Below are 15,605 nucleotides of genomic sequence, written 5' to 3' on the forward strand. Positions count from 1 at the left end.
TGGACCAAAATTGTTAATATACATTCAGATCTCATATAGAGATGTCAGTAATATTAACACATGGAAAGTGGGAGTTACTTCATTGGAAAAACTCTCTATGATTTTGAAGAGCTCATAACATGATGTACGTTTCTTGAGATTGTTTTATCTAATTTATGTATCATTAATGTAATATCATAAATACAGTTAACAGTATATACATTTTTCATAATGGCCTGGTTTTTGTTGTACATTTGGTGTGTAAAATTTCAAATGTAGAATTAAATTATTGCGATTTTCATCTTATAAATGTTTGTGTGATTTTATTTTCCAGGACCTCTTTATCGCCTGATATAAATTTAGATGCACTTGGCAAACAAGATGGCAATTATCAAAAAGATGAAGACACCATCAATTTGGAAAAAAGCAAAAGAAAACTTGAAGTTCTTATGCAGAATAGACTTGCATCCATGAATGCTGGTAGAATCTCTTGTACAATAAGCAACATCACAGACAATAATAGAAATTTAGTGACGAAAGGAGCTGAAGAAACATCTCCTTGCCCCTTGGCTGTAGAGACAGTGAGCCCATTTAGCTCCACCTTAGATGAAATGATGTCAAATTTAAATGCGAAATATAGAACAAACAGGTGTCAGTTAAATAAAAACAAGGAAGTAGAAAATGAGAAAACTAGTAACACTGTTAAATCTGTCTATAATTGTGACAAAGCCAATTTGTGCAAGAAAGACAAAGTCAATGATAAAAATGAAAACTCTCATTTATCACTTGAAAACGCTCAACAATCAAGATCTCCTCCTCCTGTATGTTCTCTTTTAACAGGTCCAAATAAAGTAGTGCCTTTTCTAAAAGATGAAGATTATGATCCCGGAGTTACTAAGCTTCCTTGGGATAATAGCAATGCTACGAAATCTAAAATTGATCCAGAAGTGCCTATTGCTTATGAAATGTGTGATAAAGGGGAACCAACTGTAAGTTCTAATGCTTCTCAGTGGCAACACTCTTCAAAACCAAACCTCGAACTTCCTGATGTAAGCTTTTTAAGTAAAACCAAAGATTTTGAAACAACCAAAGATTTAGAGATGAAAAAAGATAAGGAAGAAGAATCTGCCTTAAGCATACCACTTCATCAGAAAAAAGTAAGTGATAGTACAAAATCTGATTTTAACACAGTTAAAAGTGTTAGAGAACAATGTAATGTAAATATCTTATCAACGTTTGAAAAATGTGACCCCACCAAACGCTTTGACGATAAGATTCAAGATCCTATATTAAATTCGCCTGGAAAAAACCTGCAGAGAATTAGATAATTCTAATCAACTTGTGAATTTAAAAGGCATAGATGATGTGAGTAATAAGGAAAGTTTGAAATTAAATCAGAGTTTAAGATCGAAGTTGTCAGAAGAAATAACAACGTTACACAAGGTTGGTTCATCTTACGGTGGAGCCCTACGAGGATTAATTAACCGAGACAAAATGATGCCCCCTGGAAGAATAGCTAGTTTAAAACCTGGAACTTTAATTGATCTAATTCAAGAAGAGAAGCCTCATCGCCCTGTTTCCAGAGCTAAGAATAGGCAAATAATATCTCAGTCTAGCAATGAAATACCCATTCAATCAAGTTCTTCAGATGTAATCAAAACCACATCTTCAAGTAAAGATTGTAATGATAAATCAAGGGATACAAATGAAATTCTATCCAAACTATCAGAACAGGATTTAAAAAAATTAATTCATGAAAATATTGGAGATCTACCTATTCCTACAAATCTATCCTTCTTAGTTAAAAAAGAATCGGACGCCCAAGTTTCACAAAATCTTAAGTCATCATGGGGTACTAATGAGATAACAAAGCAGCAATTCCATGTACAAGCACAGAATGTTCCTATTAATAATATTACTCTTTCATCTACAGCAAACAGCACTGTAACTCTAAAACAAAATTCTCAGCCTAATTCATGGTCACCAACTCATGTCAATGATTTATGGAAAAATATCTCATCAAAAGATCCAAGAAGAGAGACCATGAATGTCAGTGCCCTTGGGTGCATGCAAAATTCTGAAGTGGGAATTTCATCAGACCACATTTCTCATTCATTTGTAAACTCAAATGACAGTTTTACAAAAAATACAGAAAATGTTTTTTCTAGTGATTGTCATACTAGAACTAGTTACAATCCTCCTACTTTGCAAACAGATCCGTTCAGATCACCATGTTATGATGGTAGTTCAACACCCGATCCCTATAGACCAGATCCATATACTTTAGGTCTGAAGGAAAATACTGAGAAAGAAGTAGGCCTTTTAAACTTGAAGCCTACTCAGAGATCCCAACTAATGGAAGGTCCTCTAAGAACTCCAATGTTGGAAACCCCTCAGAGAGCTTCTCTTTTAGAATCTTCTCAAAGACACCATATAGAAACCCCTTTACACTACAGTCAAGATGGTATACAAAGACCCTCATCATCAAGTCAGCATATTATGTCTAATGATAATGTATATACACCAATGTATGCTGTAAACCAACAGTTTAAGCCAGGAGACCCAAGATGTAGGAGTATGACCAATACATACGCTGCGTGGAGGCCAGAGGAAAGTTTTGATAGAAAACCTAATCACTTTCAAGAAAGCTCTAGTTCATATTACAATAGGGCATCGGAGGACCGCAGAAACTATTCAAATAATTACACATGGTCTAGAGAATATCCACATTCTTCTCAGTACAACCATCGAGGCAGAAACTATGAGAGGTATTACAAAGGTAGTCACAACTACAACTGTCCCAGACCGGGTTATAAACAGTCAGACATGCCAAGAAAACTGTCAGCAAGGGATCCAAGACGTAAAAGTGTTGAAGAAAGTTTTGATAAAATCGACACAAAAAAATCGGTTGTAGATCACGAGATATTCAGACAAGACCCAAGATTACATGAAAAGAATCCTCTAAAAGATAAAAGGGGTAAAGAAAGTCACTGTGATGACAAATTTCCAAATAAGGGACGACCTGTGCATAGTCAATTGTATGAAAAGTCTCAGTATAAAAAAGACGATTCAGCAAGGAATTCCACTGATGACCCGAATCTTAAAGATACATATACATCTCCTCTTGACAAGTTATATACTAATATGGAAATTCCAAAAACTGGACTTGGCTATGGAATACAAAAATTTAGAATCCCAAAAATAAAAAAATATGGTAATGATCAATCTTCAAAGCAGGGATCTAAGGAAAAATCTCAAACTCCTATTCAAATTATTCCAGCAGTCACTGAAGAGAATGTGACTACTATAGTTACAGATAATAAAGTTACACATGATAAAGATAATGCCTCTTTAGAAGTTAAATCAGGCAATGAAAATTGTCAGGAGAAAGATAAGCAATGTGAAAATATTAAGGCTGATGTAGAAGAAGGGTCTGATATCAAACCCCTTGCAAAATCAAATTTGAACATAGAAGAATCAAGTAAAACCAAAATTCAAGTTAAGCAACTTAAAACTGAGATTCATACTGATGTAATTAAAGACAAGGATTCACCTACCAGAAGAAGTAAGAGAATACAACAAAATCAAATCCAGAAATCTCTTGATTTGATTTCAGAAGAAGATAGTCTTAATATGGATGTCAGCCAGAGTCAGTCTAATTCGTCTTGTAATAAGAAACAATTAAATGAAGAGAAGAGTGATATATCCAATATCATCTGTGCTGAAGATGATAAAAACAGAAAGCCAAATTCTGAACTTTCCTCTCTTGATTGTCAATCTTCAAATGACCCAAGTGTTCAAATAATACCTATTGAAAGTAAACTAAAAACAGAACCACCTGATTGTTTGATTTATAAAAAATGTGCTGAAACTGGCACGAAGGAGACCTTGGAAGCTGAATCCCCACCAGATAAGGATGGAGGTGGAGTAATAATTGAAAATCAAACGACAAAAATGACATCTATTGATCAAGACATAAATGAAACTCATGAAAGCATACTTTCACCAGATGAAAATAAGGAGAGTGCTGCAAACCAGGCAGACCCTAAAACCAGTGACATGCCACAACACTCTACCATTACAAGTAGTTTTGAAGTTGATTGTGCAATTGATCTTTCTCTTAAGAAAAATACAACGGATGAAAATCTATCTAATAAGAAATCCGGAGGAATAAAAAATATCAATAATCCTCCAACTGTAGGTGGGCATCCATCACAATCATTTGATAGTAGCATTGAGTTAAATAAAAAAGCAACAAGGATTGCACAAGTATCTCCACTTAGGCAAGCTAATGTTCCAATTGTAGATTCTGAAATAAAACTTAAAATGATTCAGGATGTTTTTGGAGGCAAATTAACACACGATAAAATTTTGAAAGTGGCAGAATTGCTTAAAGTTATTGACAGCGAAGAAACTGAAAATGACAATGCTACTAACATACTTGATGCAAAATCTGAAGAGAATGGAGATATAAAGTTAACTTCTGTCAACAAAAGTTTAACTGTAATTGAAGATAGTAAACGAGAAAATGATGGTGAGCAGATTACAACCAGTGAGAGTGATAGAAATAAAAGTAAAATTTCAACAATTGAACAAAATGAATCTAAAAATGAAGGAGAAAATAAGAAAAAAATCCCTCAAAAAAGTAAATCGTACAAGAAAAAAAGGAAAACTAAACCAAAACCCCAAATTTTAGAAAAATCACAAAGTAAACCACCCGCCCAAAAGACAAAACGAAAGTATAGAAATGAACTTGATAGATTACAAGATGACATAAGTAAATATCATGATTCTGAAGCAATTGCTGCTGCTTCAGGGATGCGAATGTGCAGGCTCCAAAAAGAGAAAACTGCTCTAACTCAAAATTGTACTCAACCTCTTCAAGATAGTAAAAAGAAAGCAGTTGGGAGGAAAACAGATACATGTCAGAAGTATGAAAAAGATGATGAACCTGATGATGTAGATTCTACTGACTCAGAAGAATCTTGGAATTTATTGTCTGAAAAACTTAAGTTAAAATATGGGCATCTGATGTCAGAAGATGATGGAGTAAAAGAGCCATCAAAGGATAAGAAACAAGAATCGATTTGTTTGTCCAGTCAAGTAAAAGTAATTAGTGATCTAACTCAAGAAAACTGTGGAAAAATTGGTAAAACATCTTCACTTTCTCATGAGAAGAATGAGAGAATGGTTCCCCAATCCAAGAGTGAAGATCTTTCATCCCAATCAGTTGAATTGAGAGAAGGAAATCAAGATAAATCTGTTACAGATAAAATTTCTGCATCTCAGTTAATAACTCCTGATAATGAGGAAACTAAAACAGTTGTCCCTGTAAAAATAGTTTTACAGCGCACAGTTGTTCCAAAATCAGATGACTCTGGTTTGCCCATTGAAAGTTCTCATGTGAAAAGTGATAGCTCTTTGTCATTTGCTAAAGAAAGGGGTAAACTGAGCAGTAAAGAGAAATTCAGAAGTGTCAAGTTCAGTGGAAGAAGGTCTAACCATTCTGATAATAATTCAGTCCCTAATAAAACCCTATCAGATAATATAGTCCAAAAGTATAAAATACGCAGACAAAAGAAAAGGTGTCTTTGGTATGCTGGTATTATAAAGAAGAAAACAAAACGAAAGAAATCTGCTGAGTTAGAATTGATGCAATCTTTAGATAAAGAAGATATTAACAAACAAGAACTAAAAATAAATTATCTTAGAGACGACCTTGAAGAGGACCATAACTTGGAAATCTCTAATTCTGAAGATTTGATGATTGTTGAACCACCTGATAAAAATTATTACCAAGAAGGGGAATCCAAATCCACAAAGTGCAAACTGTGTCCTTTTTCAGGAAAAGCTATTGTTAGTCATTATGCAATTACCCATCCTAAAGATGAAGTATTAATATCACGTATGTCTCCAGTAGCAGCAGAAACCGCTAAATTTGAATCAAGTATATTCTTCAGCCAACCAGAAGATGAAAGACCACAAGTTGACAAATTTAAATGCCGTGTTTGCTATCAAGAATTCACCAAATTTTTTATGTTCTTTGAACACATGGCCTTACATACAGGAGAATTTCGCCATGAGTGTTGCAAGTGTGGCTATAGAACATCTACCCGAAGTGGCATTACAAAGCACTGTTTAACTCATGCTCAAAGTGGAAAAAATGCAATGAAAACAAGTTGCAGAGTATTATATAAAGAGCCATCTGATCGGTCAAACTTCTTCGGTCATTTGTGCTCAATATGCAATTTTTTTCAGATTCACCATGTCAATGTTAAGAGACATGTTGAAAATATACACAACAGCCAAGATTTTACGAATATTATTAAAATTAATTTTTCCAAACTACCCTATGCAGAATCAGTTAAGGCTTTGAATGTTCAGCCATTAAATGAAAAGAGAACAAGGAAAGACACTTGTGAAGAAATAGTTCCTGTTGAATCCTCAAATCTCTCTGAAAAACCTGAAAGTAATACGGTTGAAGACATGAGTAACAAAGTGATGGAACAACAAACATCAAGAATTCCAGAAATCTACACAAATAATGAAGAGATGAACACTAATGATACTAGTTTAGAACAGACAAATCAAAGCAAAAACTGTAATGAAAACCATTGTGAAGGGGAAGTACCCAGTATTGAACTGAATACTTTGAAAAGTGTATCAGTTCCTGATAAAATAAGAGATAAAGAAATGGAAAGTGATCAAACAAGTACCAGTGCCGAGCCAGAAACTGAAAAACAAACAGAAAAAGGTTGCTTCGAACTTTCCCCAGAGTTGGACAACTATTCACAAATCATAGATGAAGAGGTTTCAAATTCATATAAGAAAAAGTGCAAGGAAATCGTATTAAGTATCTCGTTAAAACAACTCTCAATAAATAAACATGGTTTTATTGAAAAAATGGCATTGAAACAAAACTCAGAGGAAAATAATGCTGAAAAAATATACACTCTTCATTGTTTAGTATCTTCAAAAATAAAAAAAGATGATGGTGAAAATGATAAAAAAATGTTACCAGAAAATTTAGAAAAGATGGATGACTCCTCTGAGACAACCCCATCAAGACGACAACTCCCAGATAGAATATGTAAAGGGTTAATAAAAACAAAATCTAATGAAATAGATGAAGAAGAAGATAGTTTTATAGACTTTTTCCAAACAGATGATCATAGCAACGATGGTTTTGCAGAAGAATTCACAGAAGGTCATCTTAGTAGTGATGGTGTGGATAGTACTTCCACTTCTACATTATTGCTTTTTGAAAGGCAAATTGAAAGATGCAGAGAATTAAATGCCAATAAAAACTCATATCTACCAAGAGTTTCTAACTACAATTCGTCATTACCATTAAATTCGAATTTGTCAGAATTTACTCATGTGATGAAGCAAATCTCCCAGTTTGCTTTGAAACCCACTGATTGTAAAGAAGTTACTGTTGGTGGTTTGAAAGTAAATCAGACATCAAATTCTATACAGTTTTCTTGTTCAGTCAAAATTTTTAATAAACATTGCCAGTTTCAAACTGGATCATTGGAGACATTTGGACAGCACGTGAACATGTTACATCACACTACATTCTGGGATGGTACATGTGGAGCTTGCTTTGTTGTTTTCATCCAAGATTCTTCAAGTCATGATAAAGCTCCAATACACACACAAAGTAGAGCATTTTGTCATCTTGTCAGAGAGCATCTGACATTTGTCAAGAAACTATCCAGAACTGACCCTAAAGGAAGTTTATCTTCAAAAGGAGGTAGGAATCTGTTCTTATCTATTTTAAGTTTCGCACTGATATTTTTCTTTATTGTAGACTGTTAAGAGCTAATCATATATGCTACAAAACTCAAATAAATTGAGAACTGGTAAATTTACGTATGATAACTTACAATGTGTCCTTCTCTTGTTATTTAAATTTAATGTTTAACGTAATTGCTAACAAGGAGTTTAACACAGTAACAAAGTTTAGAAGTATATTTTACACATCTGTATAACAATTGTAACTATGTTAAAAATTGTAGTATTACACTAGTAATGTTCTCATTGTTATTGCAATGAATTTAAAAGAGAAATAAAAATATTAATTTCTCTAACTGAAGAATAAGACTTGTATATCAGTCGTCAAGTGGTTTTCTTGTAAATTCTTAAGAGCACATGAAGTGCATTTCCTCACTTTATATAAAACTAATTAAAAGAAGATTTTTTAGAACGAGAAGATTTTTAATTGAAAGGGTACAATCTGTCATGCTGGAAAGTAGAAACTTAGTAAAATTGTCCAAAAACAGATGAGATACACCATGTAAAACATTCTTTTTTTTGTATTGAGGACATTTTTGGAATGTGAACTCCTGGATCATGGCATGGGTCTGCAACCAGTTCAAAATATTCTTATGGTAGATGATACTCACATCTTGTTGAAGCTGGTTGCATTACTCAAAGTATGCATCACAGAGGTCTTAATATATACAGGGTGTCATGTGATAAGCGTTAAGAAAAAAGTCTGTGTTAAAATATTTGGTATTGGCTACAAAATGGTGCTTATTTAAGGGGTCATACTCCAACCATAAGGGGATGGAAAATTATTGGAAATTATACAAAAATAATGGGACTTGTTCTAGTAAAGTAGTAATATTTCCTAGTTATATTGTTATTTTTGGTGTCGTTTCCAGAATTTTCATAAAATTTGAAATAAGTATAAATACAATTTGTTTAGATTATATTATGTATGTGTATTTTGTGTTGTCTGAAGTTTTAAATTTATACCAACTGAGGGAAATCCAATAACATTTAGAGTTTTAGATTTAGTAAGCCATACACTCTAGAATGTGCCAATAATTATAAAAAAACTAATTAAATAAATAATCTTTCAAATGTTATAATACATCTATTTATACTTTGGCGTTATATTTATTGGTATAGTAATTTTACATTTTGTGATAACTTATTTTTAAACAGGTATATACAGGGTGTCCCACAAGTAACCTAACAAAATTATCAGTTTCCTCTCATCGAAATAATTTTTTCATTATTTCACATTACAGTTTCACTTTATTTCCATCCTATCCTAGAAAATTGGGCGATATCTTTCGCTAACAAAGCGTTTCCGGACATAAGTTTATATGAACTTTTTTTTATTATTTTAATGAGAGGAAACTACCTGAGAAGTTTGTCAGGTTACTAGTGGGACACCCTGTATAAATAGGTGCAGTGAGTAAAAGGAACTCAAATTTAGTTAACAATCTACTAGTAGAAGGCGATGCCCGACACGTGAGTCGGCCTTCGTACGATGAAAGAATTGCAGTGCAGTCTTCAATCTGTAAGTCCGCACCGACACCAGACCATCGTGCCTGCACCGATAGTTGAAGTTGAATTTTCACGGGTCTAAGAGCATCATCAGTCATGAATATAAACACATTTATGAAAGAAGTGAGGAAGAAGTTTTTTTTTACAGTAAACTAGTACAGTAAACTGATTTCTTACTACACTAAAATTACTGCAAAACACATTAGGTGGCATTTACAAAAATGTTTACCAATAAAAATTATAAAATATCTTGTATACTTAGTGATTTTAGAGCAACTAAATTAAAGTAATGTAAAATATATATTTTTATTTAAAAATAACAAGGATTTATTTATTTTGCACAAAACTATATTTATTTAGGATGTATTGAAATTGCTTGTCAAAAATCTCTCCTTTATTTTGTAGGGTTTAGATTTTAAATGTTTGTATGACCATTCATATTTATTTTATTCTCTAAACTGTGGTATTTAAATTAAAATATTTTATTTGCAATCATAAGGTTTGAGAGTTTGAAAAAACATTATACTCTAGTATATATTTTACAAATATTTATTATGTTTTACCAGTTATAATAAAAAACTGACAAAATTACTAAGTAACTACTGTTTTACTTGCTGAACATTTTTTTAAAGTATCTGTCACTTTAAAATCCAAAAGAAATATGCTCTAGCACATTCAGTGAGATTTTTGTGCTCGGACAGCATACGGATGTTGGTGGCTTCACAGTAACCGAGTTGGGCCCGCAACGACACTCGGCTGATTCACGTGTTGGGCGCGGTGCGTGTATGTGTGTCCCAACCTTAAGGCAGCTTGATATTAAAAGTGGAGTATCTTGGTGGAAAATTCACAATATTTTAAAGGCCGATAACTTTCATTCGTATCACTATTAAATTCCAATTTCTGAAACCTGGTTATTGCAAACCCAGCAGGGAATTATTGGGAATGCTGACCCAAAACATATCATGGAATCACCTTTTCAAAGGCAATTTGGAATTAATGAGTGGGCGGACGTGGTAGAAACCAGTCTATAGTTCCTTATTCAAAGACTATTTTGATGGTGTTCTTTATTTAGATTTTCTACAGCACAACTTGCCAAACATTGCCCGATCAAATTGAATCTCCAGAAAGAGAGGAAATAATATTCCAACAAGATGGCACACTTCCACGTTTCTTGGAGGAAGTTCGGTTGTGATTGACCAAGAACTATCCATTTAGGATTGGGCGTGAAGGAGCTGTACCGTGGCAACTCATTTCTCAGACCTAAGAACATTAAACCTTTTTTGTGCATGAAAAGTTTAATGTATCACAGAGTTGTAAATAGTTCAGAAGAGTCAAGGGAAAGAATTTTGGTTGCAATGGAAAAAGTGACAAAAACTGTCCAATGTAGGTGCTCTGCGCAAGCGGGTAATGGCCTGTGTGAAAACTATTAGAGGAGCAAACACTACTATATCTTTATATCTGTACAGATTTGAGTTTGTTATGTGGTTTTGGTTTTTATTGTAAATTTAAAATTGTTTAAATACAGTTTCAACCATGTTGAATGTTTGGTCATGCAAAATTCATATGGTAATTTAATTCAATGTTCATATTTTCTAACAACACCATATTTTATTTCATTTAGACTTAACTTGCTCTATAAAAGTTAATGGCAATTGATAGTTGTATCATATCATCTTGAAGCGTAATTACTGGGGAGGTTTTTTATTAATAAATGACAACATTCTAGAGTGGTTTGCTAAATCTAAAGCTGTAAATATTATTTGGTTTTCCTTAAATAATACCAAATAAAACTTCAGGCGTGATTGAAAGCTTACTGATATGATAGAATCTAAACATATTTTACTTATGCTTATGTATATATAAATGGTAAATGTTTTATATATATATATTTTAAAAACTACACTAAAAATTAAGTTATAACTTAAAAATATACTTTTTCCTTGAACAAGTGCCATTATTTTAGTAAATTTATATTTCCCTTACAGTTGGAGTATGACCAGTACTAAGCACTTTAAAACATGTTTTCTGGACACACGACGATCTGTATGGAATCAAACTATTCTTCTAGTTTTTCCAGAAGATGGATCATCCTTTACATTTCTTTGCAGTCATTTTAGAATGTATACCAATTTATATCCTGGAGATTGTAGATATACTTGAAGAAGTTAGGGATGTTCATTTCAAGGTATCTGCGGAACAGATATCTGACAGCACTTTCAGTACCTGTGTGGCTGGAGATTGTAAAACACTCTTGATGCTGTGGTCTTGTCAGCACTAGAGCAATGGATTAATTTTCTGATGTACTTTTGTATACTAAATTTCATTACTAAATGATGTGTTCAATGTTCAGAATATCCTGTAATAATTTTGAATGAAATCAAAGTATAATTTCTCTACATTAATGACTGTCAGCCTCTTTGTCTCATTCATTGATGCTGATGTAACTATTATGTACTTAAGTATATCATACTAATAATACATGATATGTGGAAAGTGTGTAAGTTAGTATATTTAACTTTGCTATCCGCTTTTCAACTCTGACCAAAATTAGCGTGACCTATAATCGGTTCCTTCCCTAGTGGCAATTTGTAAGTTATGTTCTTCAAATGCAAATTAGCTCTCGCTTTTGAGGTTATTTATCTTCACCTCATTCTTGGATCTGCAATTAGTTAGTCATGGACATCATCCCTACGAACGAGTCGAGATCTTTCAGGTCACGCAAGAAATTCCACTGGCATAAGCATGAAATCCTTGCCATGAGACTTGACCATTTCCATACTCATAGTTCGCATTCGCTTTGTGTTGCAGCGTTCGCTTTGTTGGGCCTCCACCCACTTGGCATGGTTCAATTTTGAAAGTGTTTCTCTGTAGTTCTGGCAAATTCTTTTTGTAGTTATCTTCTGTAATTTACAATGTGCACTGTATGATGGCTTGTAATGAGCCCTCAAAAACAAACATGTATCCTCAGCAATCCACAGTACATTCATGAGTTCCGCTGTAGCACATGGAGCAACAGATAGGTCAATAAGTGTAGGCAACAATTATATTATACCGTTATAAACTAAACCTGGGTTGCTAGGTATATTTATGTAGTTGTGTAGTGCCATGTATCAGTGAGTATTTTAACCCTAGCACTGCAACCATGCTAATTCTCTTAGATGGGGTCTGGTTTTTGCGCATGTTGCAAGTCTTTTTTTAAACAATCTGTAAAAAATACTAAACCTGTTTGTACTAAAAATGTAGTTTTAGAAACTGGAACAATAATTTATAAATGTTATGTTTTGCTGTATGTTGTCATGAAAAGAATGTAAACCGGGAAAAGATTTTTAACTTTGACTACTTTTTAGCAGTAAAAAAGTTGAACAAAATTCCAAATAGCCAAAATGTGTAGAATATCATACAGTAAGGGAATATGTCTTTAGTTTTAAGTAGAAATAAAATTGGAATTTCTGCAATATGGTGGTAAAAAAATGTACAAGTAACAAAAATTGTAAACTGTATGAAAAGTAATTTTTTGGCTACCTTACTGTTAAGGGTGAAATTTCCCCAAAAATTATTGTCATATTGTGAAAAGAATACTATATTACAAAATAACAATATAGGTAACCTAATCTATACATCTAACTTTATAGAGGCAATTAAAAAATAATATACTAAAGATAATATACAGCACATTTTTAGTAAAAATACCAAAAACAAGCTACAAATTTGGCCCTGTACTGAATTTTTATTGAATATGTATTCTACATAGAAAACTAATTAGGTAATAAAATATATTTAGAAATTCAAAATACTGTAAGTAATATTTAAATCTAAAATAATATGTAACAGCGTTTCATGGACTGGATAAGAACAGTTTGGAAAACAAATTGATCATTGATAAAGCACGCAATATATTGTTATATTGTTATTGTTATATAAACTATACACAGTTTTTCTCACTAAACAGTTATTATTGTGTATGATAATTTATACCTCTGTACAAAATAAAACTATAAATAAAACTTTATCAATAAATAAGCAGTTATATTACTATAAATTTTAAGATGTACAGTGTATAAATACTAGTAATCTATTATTAACTTTCATCATTTTATATACCTGTATTTTGAAATATTGGATACAAACTAATATGTTATTGTTATGTGAAGTGAGTGAAGAAGCACAAGCAAGACCAAAGCTTAGAGTCCGTAGGTTGAGTGGTGACAAATTGTCAAGTTCCGGACCCGAAAATGTTCTCACTCAACCGCAGATGGAAGGTAATTTCATGTATATGTGATAATATATCTACTGCTTAGTAATGGTAGAGTGTAATAGTTTGTGGGAAGTAAATACAATTTTTTAATTTATATCTGTCAATTTAGTGCTTCTTGTGAATAACTTAACAACTTTAACGAGTTCAGAATTTTAAATTTCATCAGTTTGTACAGTTTTGATATCAATGGTCTAAAATTTCTACACTAATTAATTAATAACGTTTTATTCTCAACAGAATATTATTAAAAAACCCTTAGTAAAATTCCAGGAAATCTTCATTTTTAAAAGTCATTTCACACAAATAAATGCATTGGTGTGGAGAACATAACTTTGTAATTTCTAGCTGTAGAGTGTTTGAAACACCAAAGTAGATTTTCAACAATGTCGTCCAAAAGACAATTTAAACACAAGTAAATTGACGTCCTTTAGTGCTCTTTGGTTAAAATTAATTGCTTAAGTCTGAACATTTTTCTTAAAATCTAGTTAGTTATATTGTTATTAAATTAATTTTGTTAAATTAAGTGCTTCTTGTCTACACTAAGTTGATATAGTTACGGATGAGAATATGAGGGAAAGTGGAGGTTGCATCACTATTCCAGCGTGTACAGGTTGCCAGTATTGAGGCAAAAAAGCTACTACTGTAATTGACATGTACGCTTGTGCCTCTCGACCCTATCCAAAGAACGAAACAAGACTAGTATATTCACATCAGGTAGTTAAGAGTTGGCAGGCCAACAGGTTTGTTCATTTTTGTTTCTATTTACTGTGTTGAACGCAACTCGACACACGAAATTTTCGGTCGGTCGAGGTTCATATCGGTTTGCAAAAGTGCGGAAAAACGGAGAATGGCCCACGTCTCGGGCAAGAGGACAGTGTTCCCGGCCTAAAATGTCTCTTGGTGATTTTTCGACAAAGTCCAAATTATCCAGCTACCGGACTTAGAAAAAATTCAGAGGTGCATATCGGTTTGAAAAAGGTGGGTGTGTTAAATTTTACATTAATTTTCCTAATTGCCACCATTCAACTACAAGTACAATTATTTATTATACTTGATCTATGTTTACACTTTGTTAGTACCTTAAACCACTAAAGGAAACATCCATGCATAATGACAGTTCTGTGAGTCAAATCATTTCGTATTTAATGGTGGCATGTAAAAACACATATTAACTGTTAGTGAATGTTTCAGGAGATGTTTGCTAGAATTACAAATGTTTTTAGGGAGAAAACACATGGAATCAGGAGATGTTTTTTCTTTGATTGGGTGAACTTTTTTAAGAGATCATTTTGGGTTTTGCTTATTATATATATTTTATCATTCATCACCTCCTAAAGATGCTGTTGAATCCCCTACTTGCAAACAGAACTTGCGTTTGTGTTGATTCAAAATCGAAAATACCAAATTTTGTGCTCTAAGTTCAAATGCTATCTTTGAGTTGCCAAGTAATAGTAAATTTAGAGAAAGCTAGCTTTTCGTACGTAAAGTGGCCAGTCTACGCACATCAGAGTATTACCAAAATATGTATCAATGATTAGATACACTGATATCAATAATTTAGTAACACTATTACCAATAATTAGTTACAGGTCCCAGTACAAATAACGAGAGTGACAGCACACCACGTATATCGGCTGTCTCCGATTCAGATTCAAGAAGTTCTCCAGCAATTGATGACAATAAGGTAAGATATACATATCAACCTTATACATATACATATATATCGTATATATATATATTTGGCTAAAAGAAAAATTAGGTTTTTCAATTTAAATTTTGTGAAAAGTTCTGATTATTTTGTAACATTTCACCATCTGTAAATAACTGGTGTGTGTGTGCGTGCGCGTGCACGCACTTGTGTGTGTGTGTTTGTGTTGTGTGCACAGGGTCATCCAAGAATCGATGGCCTGTAATATCTAGACTTTTTGACCGGTTGAAATAAAAATTTGGAGATATAGGTTAATGAGGCCTACTTTTGGCGTATCAAAAAATGTGTTGGTGGGAGGGGCTCCTCTAGAGGGAGTGCAGGTATTATTAACCCTTTGACTGGTGGGTTTTTTTCTCAGTA

The 15,605-nt window shown here is 32.9% G+C and overlaps 2 protein-coding genes across 7 annotated transcripts in view; both read left to right on the top strand.

Annotated features, from left to right (window-relative positions):
- The window catches only part of LOC124368834, a 56,893-nt gene extending 55,411 nt beyond the window's left edge, over positions 1–1,482 (top strand). For all 5 annotated transcript variants that reach the window (XM_046826253.1, XM_046826252.1, XM_046826255.1 and 2 more), the window contains one exon: positions 314–1,482. In XM_046826253.1, the coding sequence (XP_046682209.1) occupies positions 314–1,307 (994 nt within the window). In that variant the 3' untranslated portion in view covers positions 1,308–1,482. The remainder of the gene's footprint in view (positions 1–313) is intronic.
- The window catches only part of LOC124368833, a 43,299-nt gene continuing 29,014 nt past the window's right edge, over positions 1,321–15,605 (top strand). For both annotated transcript variants that reach the window (XM_046826250.1, XM_046826251.1), the window contains exons 1-3: positions 1,321–7,735; positions 13,434–13,541; positions 15,121–15,221. In XM_046826250.1, coding sequence (XP_046682206.1) covers positions 1,474–7,735; positions 13,434–13,541; positions 15,121–15,221 — 6,471 coding nt within the window. In that variant the 5' untranslated portion in view covers positions 1,321–1,473. The remainder of the gene's footprint in view (positions 7,736–13,433; positions 13,542–15,120; positions 15,222–15,605) is intronic.

Source organism: Homalodisca vitripennis, chromosome X (genome assembly GCF_021130785.1).
Source record: "Homalodisca vitripennis isolate AUS2020 chromosome X, UT_GWSS_2.1, whole genome shotgun sequence".
Lineage (NCBI taxonomy): Eukaryota > Metazoa > Arthropoda > Insecta > Hemiptera > Cicadellidae > Homalodisca > Homalodisca vitripennis.